General features: G+C 46.3%; 1 protein-coding gene across 5 annotated transcripts in view; it reads right to left on the reverse strand.

The window, feature by feature from the left end:
• The window catches only part of PIEZO2 (piezo type mechanosensitive ion channel component 2), a 344,750-nt gene that overhangs the window by 55,823 nt on the left and 276,031 nt on the right, over window positions 1-12,896 (reverse strand). For all 5 annotated transcript variants that reach the window (XM_082354794.1, XM_082354793.1, XM_082354795.1 and 2 more), the window contains 5 exons: window positions 11,101-11,344; window positions 8,812-8,908; window positions 7,585-7,744; window positions 3,125-3,214; window positions 907-1,028 (listed from right to left, as the gene is read on the reverse strand). In XM_082354794.1, coding sequence (XP_082210920.1) covers window positions 907-1,028; window positions 3,125-3,214; window positions 7,585-7,744; window positions 8,812-8,908; window positions 11,101-11,344 — 713 coding nt within the window. The remainder of the gene's footprint in view (window positions 1-906; window positions 1,029-3,124; window positions 3,215-7,584; window positions 7,745-8,811; window positions 8,909-11,100; window positions 11,345-12,896) is intronic.

The raw sequence follows: 12,896 nt of genomic DNA on the forward strand, positions 1-12,896 counted from the left end.
AGGTAAATATTCAGTCTTCTATTAACATAATGCTAAATATTCAGTCTTCTATTAACATAATGCCGCATTTTCACTTTCTCTCTAGTAATTGAGGGCGTATAAAGAAATATAATAATGAAGGGATTATCTGTCAAAAATGCATCTCACAGTAAATTTTCCATGGAATTAACAGAAAAGAAGCATCACCCAGATATTATAGAACAATTTAGTGGCAAATAATTTGTTAAAATGCATAATTCCAATAACCAGAAATTTCTCTGGTGATCATTTTAATGCATGGTTGGAAAAATATAAATTTACTGTTGATAAATAGATATTATGTACTGGCAGAATAACATGCATTGTTTCTCTATTCCCTTCAAACAGAAAACCACCATGCAAACATCTTTAAAAAGAACTTTTAAACTTAACTGGATATAACAAATCTATAATTAGATATAATAAATATGTATTTCATCTTAAGTTTCATTGGAACACATCATAATAGAATGATATTTTAACTACTATTATTCAGAGACCTACATATTTAATTTCTGTATAAAATTTATAGAAATCAAAGGCAACAGTAGACTGCATATCTTAAATATCTTCCCTAAAGGAACAAATGAAGCAAACTCATCCTATTTTCTTCAGAATCACACGTCCGTGAAATAGAAGCTAGGTTATATTAAAGTCATCTTGCTGAACAGGGGAATACTTGTAAAGTCATAGACTCATTAAATATGTACTTTATGAAACAAACAAAGGCATCCCACTCACAATGGGAACATAAAACTTGCTGAGTTAAAAAGATACATTGATAAAACTGGCAGAATGAAAAGTAACATTGTTTCACAGCCCTACCCAATATCATACTTTTACTCAACATCAAGGTACTCAGGCTAAGAAGGAAATGTTTCAACATACTTTCATCATCCTCTTCAGAGAGTTTTTGGATGTCCTGGCCTTCCCCTGACTCCTGGGTCAAGCTCAGCATCCTCTCCTTACCCTTTTTGTATTTCTGTTGCCTGGCCTTGATGCGATCCATCCTGTACAACAAAACAGCAGCAGCAATGCCAAGAACACACCCATAGTTACCTATACACTTTTATGCAAACAGCTAAAATCATGGACAAAGTGGTCAACATTTGGGACTTGTGGATGGTTACTTATTAGCAACACGTGTCTCCTTGGTTTTTTTTATACCCACGTTATTTTGCACTACACAGATGCTAGCTCAATCATATGATCAATAGTAATTATGCTAAATACTTTAAGTCCACTTATACCTTGTACCAAAGCCATTCTGAACACAGCACATTATGAAATATAAATCCTTTATTCTCCCAGGTTTTGCATTCTTATCTTTTTAGATACTAACTGTCTGCCTCACATAGTTGTTGTGAAGGTCAGGTGAAAAGATGTATGGGTGTGAGAACTGTTTTGTAAATAGCAAGTTGCTCCTCAAATGTTCTGTAAATAGCAAGTTGCTCCTCAAATGTTCTCCTCAAATGCTTCTCAAATAGCAAGTTGCTCCTCAAATGTTCTCAAATGTATGGGTGTGAGAACTGTTTTGTAAATAGCAAGTTGCTCCTCAAATGTTCTCAAATGTATGGGTGTGAGAACTGTTTTGTAAATAGCAAGTTGCTCCTCAAATGTTCTCGAGTATTCTATCAGACCCTACGACTCTTCTCCATGTCAAATCTAACCTCTTAGTGGATCTGGAAAAATGCTGAATTGCAGCTTTTTGTCTGTTTATTCAGGAAGTCTATTCAGAAACTGCAATGCTGAGCTTTTTCTCCCACATCTGCCCTCGTGAAAGGTTTCATTTCTTAATTTAGTTTCTTAAAATTCTGAATGTATTGCCCAAGTTTTTAAACTGATTTAAGTGACATTTCTGCTTTGGGCAGCTTAAATAATATTTTCAGTTTGTCTTTTGCAATGATCACTGCCTTCGTTCTTTTTTATTCTGATCTCTCATTTGAGAGGATGCATTCTTAAACAAATGGAAAAATCCAGTGACATGAATTATAGTAACACGTCTCACTTATGGGAAATTAGGAACACATTCCACGTGTGGGTTCAAATTTGTTATTTCTCTAGACCTGATATAGATAGCTAGAAACAACAATAGTAATAGTTATACCATACTATATTTTCATTATATATAGTTTTACATAACTCATATCTTTGATTGTGAAAATAACCATGCCATGGGATAGTGTAATTTTTACTGGCAAATATTTTTGCACAGGGAAAGAAGCTGGGAAATGAGGTCAGGATGGAATGAAGTAGTCCTAGCAAACTCAGGGAATTTTCCTGGTGGGCTGACAGAGTATCTCCATTTTCTTAGAGAAAGTGGCTAGGTTTTGAATTCTATGGCCATCAGCTGTTAAACTTGGCCCCAAACATGTGAGGCACTAGCAATCCTCAGAGGTTCCACTTACTGCTAGAAATTTCACTCTAAGAAAATAATTATTTTCAGTGGGCTAATTAAAAAAATAAAGAAAGAATTCTCAGATCTCCTGGGTGGAGTCAGTCCATTACTTGAGTTCTCCAGAATGGCGTGGTGGGAAAGGAGGCCTTGAACTGGATACAGGGAAATTCGGGGTGTATTTCTAGTGCTGTCTCTGGTTAGTTGTGGATTTTAAGTCATCTATTATGTGGGTCATCAGTTTCTTCCCAAACAGACTGGATTACATTATGTCCAAAGATCCTTCCAAAGTAAGAACTCTGTATTTGTTCACTTAACCCACAGATACGATGGACTTCAAGTGAGTATTACTGGGAACGACCCGGTCTCATTCATTAACTGTTTAATCTTTACCAATACTCAGGTAGAACTGTGAGTCCTAATTTAAAAATGGAGACTGGAATTCAGAGAATTCGACAGACCTGCCCAGGGCTCCAGAGTAAGCATCTGAACTAGGACCTGACATTGGTCTTGCCCATGGCGGCCCCCTTCCCCCCACCCCGATGCTCTCCTCCTTTGAACCATTTCCATTTCAGTCAACACCCAGAGCAAACACCTGGGCAGTTGTGAAAGTTACCACGAATGGATTCCTCAGGGCTTGGGGCTCCCTGGGAGCTGAGAGCTGGCAGAATGGGACCAGGCAAACCCCAAATAAAAGGAAAGCATCCTTACTGCCTCTTCAGCTGGTCCATTGACTTTTTCTCTTCCTCAATTCTTGCCTTTACAGCCTTTACTATCGTGGCCTGGAAAAGTTCAGCCCCCCTAAAACAAAGTCAGAAACATGGAATAAATGAGCATTTTTATCGGTGTTACCCACCTTCCCCTGACAACGGTTACTAAGGGCTAGAAAACATTTCTCTGGGGGCAGCTGCCTGGCTGGGAGTGGGAGCCCCTTCCCTGTGGATGGACACGCACCACCTCCTGCCTCCCCTGCGGGGAGGGGCAGCTCACAGCCCTGCGGACAAGAGAAAAGAAAACGGTGTGTGTTTTCTGAGACTGTCAAGGCCTCTTCAAGCCTCTTAAAGCCTGTCCCCCTGACCTGCCCTCATTATGGTCGTCCCATGAGGGGGACATTTAAGGAGGGGTGAGTTCAGGTTCGTTTTCTACTCAGTAAGCAGGAAAGGGCGTGGAGCAAGCTGGGGCTTCGTGAGGGGAAATGCAATGGGATGGGCCGTCCAGCCCCTTCCCTTTGATTCTCCTCCTCCTGTCCTTTCATTCCCTTCTGTTCCTTCTCACTTTTCAAGCCACTTCCAGGTCCCCTAGAGCTCATCAACTTCTCAGTATCCTCAGCTCTGTCCCATTGGGGTCCATCCCATCAACCTGGCAAATCCCAAGTCTGTGGGAGCCCGTTGCGATGCCGGTTCTGTGCTGCCTGATGACGGTGCGTCAGCGGTGCAGGAATGCAGGGCTGGGCAGAGGATCTGGCGAACCGCCCCCTCCCCCATGCCCCGCAAATTCTACTTTTCTACAGCGGCTGTTTCAAGCTCCTTACACTTTCCTCAAACTAGAATTCTGTCAAGGGCTTTTCACTCCTGGCAGACGACCCAGCTGCTTGCTTTCCAGAGAGAACAAAGTCACAAGGCAATGATTCTCAGCCTCCTGCCACCCACCCCGGATGCCCTTTCCTGCGGTGACGTGGAGGAGGTGACAGCCCACGCCAATGGCCAGTGCCTCCCCATCCGCAGCCTGAGGGGCCCCGGCCTTCCCTCTCGGCCCCTCTTCCTGCATCTCGACCTTCCCATCCCCACCGCATCCTGCCCACAGGCATGCAAACATGCTCGGGTCTGCTCATCTTAGAAAAAGAACCACGCACACCCCACAGGTTTCTACGCACGGCCTTGTATCACTGTCCCTGCAGTCAGATATCCTGCAGGCACCGTCCCCAAGCCGTCACCTCAACCTAAACTTGTTGGTGTTTGGCTCTGACCCCACCTGTCGAGGTCACTGATTTCAGCGTTCAGCGTTGTCTCTGTGTATCTCGTCTACTGAACTTCCGCTCTGAAGCGGCCGTCCTCGGGCCCACGCTCTCCCACTGGCTCAGACTCCCCACCCATCTCTGAGGTGTGACTGCTCCCCAGGGTCCTTGTCTCACCTCCACATTCTCTCCGGGCAGCTCCAATCACTCCACTGCCCCAACACCGTCTGCATATCGATGACCCTCAAGTCTCCTCACATCTCCAGACCCGTCCACTCAGCTGCCCGAGGGCTTCCCGACGGGCTGCGTGTGTTTCACAAGCTCACGAGACCCACAGCTCCACAGTCAGAGCCCATCTCTGCTCCCGGATGAGAGCTCCTCAGACCCTCTACCTTTGGGGCTGCCCCCCCACCACCACCTGCTGAGGCCAGAATCCTGGGCACAGCGCCCTCCTCTCTTCTCTTCCCATCACCACCTCCCTGCCAACCAATCGATTTCCAGCTGTGCCAGTTTCACCTCTGAACTATCTTAATTTATCCCTTCCTGGTCCCGGCCATCATCTCCACCCTGGATCATCAGAGCAGCCACCTAACTGGTCCCTTCGCCTATGGTCCTGCTTAGACCCCATCTGTCCTGCAGCCCACAAGCAGAGTGGGCTTCTGAAAAGCAAGTGCAGCCACTTCTAAAGTCATAAACGTGCTTCTAAGGCCCCTGATAATCTGACCTTGCCGCAGCTTATTTCTCTCCACTTACTGTCTTCATCTTCAACTGTCTGTGTGTCAGCCACTCCGACCCCCCAGTAACCTCCCTCGGCTGCCTCCCTCCTGCACCTTCCTCCTCTCACTCCTGTTCATCCCTCAGGCTGTAGCTTGGAATGGAGGCTGCCTTGGTCCTGCCCCGTGGCTGGTTGCACACTTGCCTACAATCCCCAGGTGTCCGGATGCCTCCTGCATCACGTGCGTTCCCACCACCTGCCGCGGCTTGTGGACGGGTCCATCTCCCCGCCTGTCTGCAGGCGCTAGGAGGGCACGCAGGGCAAGCATCCACCTCCTCGTAACAGAGCAGGCGGCAACCGAGTGAATGAATGAATGTCTAGTGTTTGGAAGTTGCATTGTGAGTTCAGTGCTTATTAAGACATGGCTGTTTTTTGACAAGCATGAGCTGCACTCTGACCAAAGCCACCAGTTTCTATAACAGGAAGAATATGCTTTGTGAATAATTGCGACAACTTTGAGAAAAAGATGCTGGCTTACTATTATGTCCTGAGTGTCTAAGGACCGAATTTTAGGGGAAGGTGAGAAAGACGCATTTGCTAGCAAAAGGATCGGCTGCTACATTCAAGTAAATAAGGTTACTACTGGGATGAGACATTGTGTTCTGCTCTGCAAATGATGTCCTGGGTGTTAGGAAAACAACTGTAATGGTAAATTACTGTCCCTAAATGAAGTCAGCGTCCATCTACATGGTGAGGGCTGAGGGTGAAGCAAGGCTCCTTGGATTAAATGTAGGTGCCCGAAGGGTAAGCTGGGATGAAGTGAGAGAGAGGCATGGACATATATACACTACCAAATGTAAAATAGCTAGCTAGTGGGAAGCAGCCACATAGCACAGGGAGATCAGCTCAGTGCTTTGTGACCACCTAGAGGGGTGGGATAGGGAGGGTGGGAGGGAGACGCAAGAGCAAGGAGATATGGGGATATATGTATATGTATAGCTGATTCACTTTGTTATACAGCAGAAACTATCACACCATTGTGAAGCAATTATACTCCAATAAAGATGTTAAAAAAAAAAATGTAGGTGCCCAACTGGGTTCTCATCCTATTTGGCTCCAAGTTAGTTAACAAAGGCTGGGAATTCTCAGCCTTTATTTTTTTTTTTTTTAAACATCTTTATTGAAGTATAATTGCCTTACAATGGTGTGTTAGCTTCTGCTTTATAACAAAGTGAATCAGTTATACATATACAATATGTTCCCATTTCTCTTCCCTCTTGCATCTCCCTCCCTCCCACCCTCCCCATCCCACCCCTCTAGGTGATCACAAAGCACCGAGCTGATCTCCCTGTGCTATGCGGCTGCTTCCCACTAGTTATCTATTTTACATTTGGTAGTGTATATATGTCCATGACACTCTCTTACCCTGTCACATCTCACTCCACCCCCTCCCCATATCCTCAAGTCCATTCTCTAGTAGGTCTGTGTCTTACATCTGATCTTTCAGCAGAAACTCTGCAAGCCAGAAGGGAGTGGCAGGATATACTTAAAGTGATGAAGGAGAAAAACCTACATTCAGCCTTTAAATGGACCTTTGAAATACACATTTTGCTTCTCCTGGCAGAAGAAATAGGCTCTGGGAACACTGGTGGTATAGAAAGAGAATCAGAATGATCAATACTGGCAATTGATATGATACATGCTAGCATTTATAAGGTCGTTTAGCACCATGGGTCCCATGGGACCGAGGCAGGGCCAGGGTCTCAGAGACAGGCTCGCTCTTGGGGATCATGCAGCTGCCCTTTGACCCCCATCTCAATGGCATCCTCTTTAGTACCTAGTTCTCTTCCCAGTCTTTTCCCTAAACCTATACAATCGGGGGCAGAAAATGGAAAAAGGGGGAATCTAAGGAGAAAGTAATAATCAAACAGTGCCACTGGCCCAGAGAAGAAAAAAATCAGGTTGTTGGGGAAAAAGAGCCTGAAAGGAAGGGGATAAGGAAAGACAAATAGGAAGGGTTTAGGGTGAGGCTGGAGTAACACGTTCCTCTGTCTACGGTCTGAAAAATAGCAGATGATTATGTTTTTCTCTGTCTTCAGGAGTTTCTTCTTAAAAAGGAGGCGGCGGCGGGGGGGAGTGGGGGTGGGGGGAGACGGACTAGACTCTGGACTGACGTGGCCTATGTTCCTGTTCTGACTGAGGCCAGAGGACCTACTCCAGTGATGAGGTCTGGACCGAGGGGCTCAGACAACCAGTCCATCTTTAACCTTCAAGGGTGTCCCAGTCCTCATAAGGTATGACTCCCTCCATAGACTTGCTTATTACTCTTCTGTTTTAGATCTTAAAGGCCTTGGGCTAAAGCCTTCTTGGATCAGTTTTCCTGGAAGGAATCTCTTAATTTCTTGTGGGTTCTACAAGCAAGCTCAGACAGGAATCAGAGTGCAATATCACTTCCCAACAGGTTTCTTAAGAGAAACCCCTTGATTCTTTGGCGTGACCCACCTCGAAGCCAGGATCTGTGAAGCTTTTATATCCGCCACGACATGCAGGAAATAGTAACTCATGAAAACTCTTCTCTGCAGCAGGAGGAAGGCAAAGCATATGCTGTCCCAAATAATCCCCGCTTCCCCGCTGGGTAGTTTACACGAGGAATCATCATCAGCTGGGGCAAAAAAAAAAAGAAAAAGAAGAAAAAAATTAAAATTTACACCCATTTTCATTGTTATTTTATAAACTCGTGTGGCATGATCAGACTTGGGAAATCACACAGGTGTAAGAGCAAACTTCCGATGCACTGAGTCCCTCTGAGTGGATTTATTCACAGTCAAGGGCACACACTTCAAATCCAGTATCAGCACTGATTCACAAGGCTGACCACAAAGTGAGCTCTTGATAATGTACGGCAGAGGATGGAAAGGGACCCCTCCCACCCAGTAAGGGCCATGGAGAAATAACATCTGCATGTCCCAATGCCAGAGGAAATCTCTGGTACAAAAAAGACACATGTTCTGGGAATGGGCTCCCCCAAGGGTAGCCAGGGGAGCAGGTACGGTCTATCGGAAGAAGGGGTGTCAACAGCACATCTGATCCTAAGTCAGAACAAACTCCAGTGCCTCCTCATCCTCTGCAAAGTGTAGCAAGGATTGGAAGGCAGAGTTGGGGGAGGGGTGTCATGTGCAAGGCCCCATCCTGGGTGCCAAGGAGGATGGAGGTGCTGTCCAGGGTTCTGACGCAAGAGGCAGAGGGGCGGAAATGGAACTCCTGCCTCCGTCCAGGTGGGAATCTAACTCCAGATACCCTGTTGCTGCTCCCAACTGCCTTCCCATGGTGGAGGTTCTCTGAGCTTCACAGGAGGGGGGGTCTGGAGGCAGAGCTACTTTGATGACCGAGATTCCAACCGCAGCAGCCACAGGTGTGTGTGGGCATCTGTGACCCCTCCCATCGTAACTCAAGGAAGTTCAAGGAGTTGCTAAAGGCCACACCTGCCCCCTAGACCTGCTTGGGGAGGGCGACAGGGATGTTTGTAGAAGAGGATGAGAGATGCGGTGGGGGGTGTGTGTCCTGAGCACAGATCCCCAGCGTGGCACAAGCCCACAGCTCCGTGCAGACGCTGACTCACGTCCCTTCACCTCTCCCCTTCAGGGGCTTCGGCCCAGTTTTTAAATTAGAACAATACAACTGCCCTTCCTTCGTTGTCCTCTTGTTTCCAAATTTGCTTTTCATACTTACGCATTTTGTAGCCCTTGACTGTGCAGGCCAGGCTGAAAGCTTGGATCAACCAGCAACTATTTTGAACCAATTTTTCAATATAGCCGCATGCTCCTATCTGAAAAACGAAGGGGAAAGGCATATCCTGAAGCTCCGCACCCAGAGAAAAGGTTGATGTCTTGCAATCCCAACACGTGCAAGAATTCCCAAAGTCCCAGTCTGGTGGTGGACGGGGCGCCAAATCCAGTCCCCACCGGGTAGAGCGCTTGATGTTTCACTTCCTGAGGGAGTTAAACTCAAGGAGCAAGAGGAGAACCCTGAACGTGATGCTTTCTGAACTTGCAAGCTCCTCTCTTCCCGAAGAGGAAATCTTAGACCATCGTAGGAACAAGCCCGACTCTGTGATGGCAAATGGGTGAGCACGGATCCAGGACTGGGATTTTGGCAGTTATTTTCTCACGAGTCAGACAGAGTCAGACATAGTAAACCTACGCTATTTGCCAGGAGATGATCACAAACATAAGCTGCCTGGTGTAGTTCTTAGAGCAGGAACAGAGTATGTGCTTTGAGCCAATTCTTTTTCAGCCAGTTCTCTGAGTAAAGGAGACTTCTTTGTGGACTGTCACGTTGTTGTCTCATAACAGTGATTTTTTGTCACAGTTAAGTTCACATCCCAAGGGGGGAAAATAGCCTCCTCCTCAGGGAATATCTTCCCCCCTCTGTCTCCCTGGACACCCCTGAATTCAAGTTTCTGATGGGTTCACATGGCAACGCCTCCAGGAAGCCTCTTCCCAACTTATCTAGGCCAGAAATTAGGCATTCTGCTTTGTATTGCTTTCTTAAAATATTGTGATAATGAGCATTAACAGAGTGTACTGTAATTATTTATAAGAAAGTCTATCTTCTCTTTTAGAATGTGAGTTCCTTAGGGGTAAAATCTGAGTACTATTCACCTCTAGTTCTTCAAGATATAAAACAGTGCCTAGCAAAGGTCAGGTCTGCAAACAGGTTTAGAGAAAGAATGAATGAATGAGTGGATTCTGCAGCCACACACTTTCCAGGTACACTCATAGGGATCAGCCTCCAGCCGCAGATCTCTGCCCATCAGACCGGTTTTAGGATGAAAGGGTGACCTCCTGTCCTATCTCATCCCCTTTCCAACAACTCTCAACACCACCCCACAGGCAAACACACACTGCTGGGGTTGAATTGATGAATAAAAATCATTTTTACTATCAGCTAGAAACTTAGCATTCTAATGGACAGGACACAGAATAAATTCTTCAAATACATACTCCTGGTTACATAGACTTGGCTTCCCCAGACCTCTAAACACAGCAGTGCATGTGTCAAAATAAAAAAGTCAAATGCTTTCCAGTAGAATTGCCTGGTGAGCTCATCTGTAAGTACCAGGAAGGGGAGAAGCAGGAAATCGTACATCACTGTTCTTCTAATGCACTGTCAGTTACAGCCGGTGAGTAGCAGGCCCTGGGATTCACTTTAAGTTGCAGCTAGAGGTGGATTAACTCCTTCAGCTCATGAAAGGTCGTTGTTTAATTTCCTGACACAATAAATAGTTTAAAAGGTGTCTTTGTGGCCTAAAAGAATCCATGTGATTCTGGCATGACTCGTGGGCAGTTTATCTACGATGCGCCCTGGAACATGGATATTTAATAGAGAAGCAGCCAGGTTCTGTGGACGGGAGGTGTTTGTCTCAACCCTCCACTGTCTTAGCTGCTTTCTAGTCCAGACGCTGAAGCTCAGATCAGCCATAAAGCTTCTCCTGCATCCACCCTCATCTCAGGGCTTCATAAAACAGCTGTGCTTTCAGGGGCCCATCCCTCCTCATCCCCACCCCAAGCGGTGTCATGGAGAACCGCGCTCATTCTATTTACACTCCCACAGCTCTTTCTAGGTAAAAGAGTTGCTTTTAGCCAATATGATACAATTTTTGAAGACATCCCATGACTGATTCAACTCATAAAAGGGCCACACTGTAGCCCATCGCAGGAATGATCACTGATCGTTCCTCAGAAGGATGGATTTTAATTAATAAAATACATTTTAGGGTTTATTCCTATGAATACATATCCTCTTGTCCTTGAGAGGGTGGAAATGAGCAAAAAGGATTCTGCTTAATATGGTAAAACAACGAGTAATAAATGGTCATTTGAATTCTGAGTTTGCAAGCATCTTACCTGGGGCTTTTAAGAGAGCAGTGTGACAGGCCACGGGCTTTTAATAACCACTGAATGGATCGTTTACTCTGACGCTGAAACCACAAATGTGTTATACAGTGGAGCCACTTACCGACAGTATGTTTTTCATCGTGATCACAAAGATGTTGTATGCAATCAGCCAGTCCCAATACCGCAGGATGCTCTTGATGGGCTTCAGCAGCAAATCGCCCCCAAAGAGCAGGAAGTAGAAGCAGGCCACCAGGTAACCCATGCAGAAGATGCTGATCCTGGTCGTCCCGGTGATGAAGATGATGGTGAGCACGAACCAGAAGAGGTAGCTGAAGATGATCACTTTGGACATGTCCAGGTACGATCTGCAAAACAGAACCGAAAGACGACACAAACAACAACACAAATCAAGTCGGGCGATTCTAGTTGAGGAAGGAACAAATTCACACTGTCCTCCTGACTCTGTCTGGAGGCTCTGTCCAGGCCAGCCTGGGAGCTCTGTGTTCACCTCTCACTGATCACTGCCTGGTCCACAGGAAACCCTCACCCACTTAGTGATGGACAGAGTGGTACCTTGTGAAAACACCATATGCATGTTTATTTTCATCGAATTTGGGCCAAACTTCCCACAAGTGGCAACATTTTCTGCCTACTCCCTGAGTACTCAAAACCCTCTCTGTCTTTCTATAGGAAGCCGAGGAAATTCTAAGATACAGATGCCTCTTGGAGCAAGAGAACAGTTAAGAAGGGATTCCTTTCCATGAACTGGAAATTAATGGATTAAAACAAAGACAAAGGTTTTGCTAGAGGTGAAAATCTCTCCTCCAGATGAGAGGTAGTTCTGCCCAAGCAGACCCAGAGCTTCCAGGCTCTGTCCAACAGTTTCTCTGCAGCTCCCTCAGCTGACATGTGGGAGCCATTCTTCTACTATAACTCCCTGAAGGAGGCAGGTGCTCAGGCCTCCATCCTCCCGCAATGAAAGCAGTTGCCGCAGCTTCCCTGGCCTAGGCCATTGGCCCATCTGTATTCACTTAATTACAGCCTCTCAGTATTGGAGGTTTTGCTTTGGTTGTTTCTCTTCCCAGATTTGGAAAGAAGCACGGAAGAACCAATTGTGGGTCAGATATTTGATAAAAGAGTAGTTATTTTGTGGGAGTTAACAAGTCATCTCTGATAAATATGTGCAACTGTCCAGCATCGTCAGGGAATAAGTTGTGCCTTAGAGGAACACTGTCACATAAGCGAACTTTTGAACTTTACTCTTCTTACACTAAAACATTCAACACTTTTAAATGTTTCTATGATTTTTTCCTAAAATATATTACACTCATCCTTGATTTAACACACAGGAGAATGAATAAGATGTCGGTGTTTCTCAGCGTCCCAGGATCACACAGGTAATGTTAGTGACTCAGTCCAGGGATGAGATCTGAAAGCCCACAGGGCCTCCTGATGTGCGTGGCTTAAAGTCGGTGGAACTGGGCTGCTGGCGTGATTGTGGGTGTGTGTGTGCGCATGCAACACGTGCGTGTTAGTGCACCGTATGTTTTCCACACATTTCCCTCCCCTGCCTGCAGCTGTTAATTCCTCCTGCAGGAGGCCCGGCCTCCGCTCCTCAGCCCTGACTTGCTTCAGGTTCAGAAATCATAAAACTAAGCTTGTGAGAAGGACACGGAAACACCAGTCAACACGCTCTGCGGAGGAGCCTCCGGGGCTCCTGGGCAGCAAGTGAGGCCCGGGGCTGTCCTGGGGTTCGGGGGCAGCTGCTTTCCAGAGCCGCTGAAGGCTGTCCACGGAGGACGGAGGAAAAGTGGGAGGCTCGGCTTCCAGACCACTGGGCCATCCTGCCCCATGATTCTTGCCTTTGGGGGTGCAATCAGCAGGCCAGCTCCCCGGGAAAGGCAGGGGGAGCTGGAG

This window comes from Balaenoptera borealis, assembly GCF_965194805.1.
Source record: "Balaenoptera borealis genome assembly, chromosome: 14".
Classification (NCBI taxonomy): domain Eukaryota; kingdom Metazoa; phylum Chordata; class Mammalia; order Artiodactyla; family Balaenopteridae; genus Balaenoptera; species Balaenoptera borealis.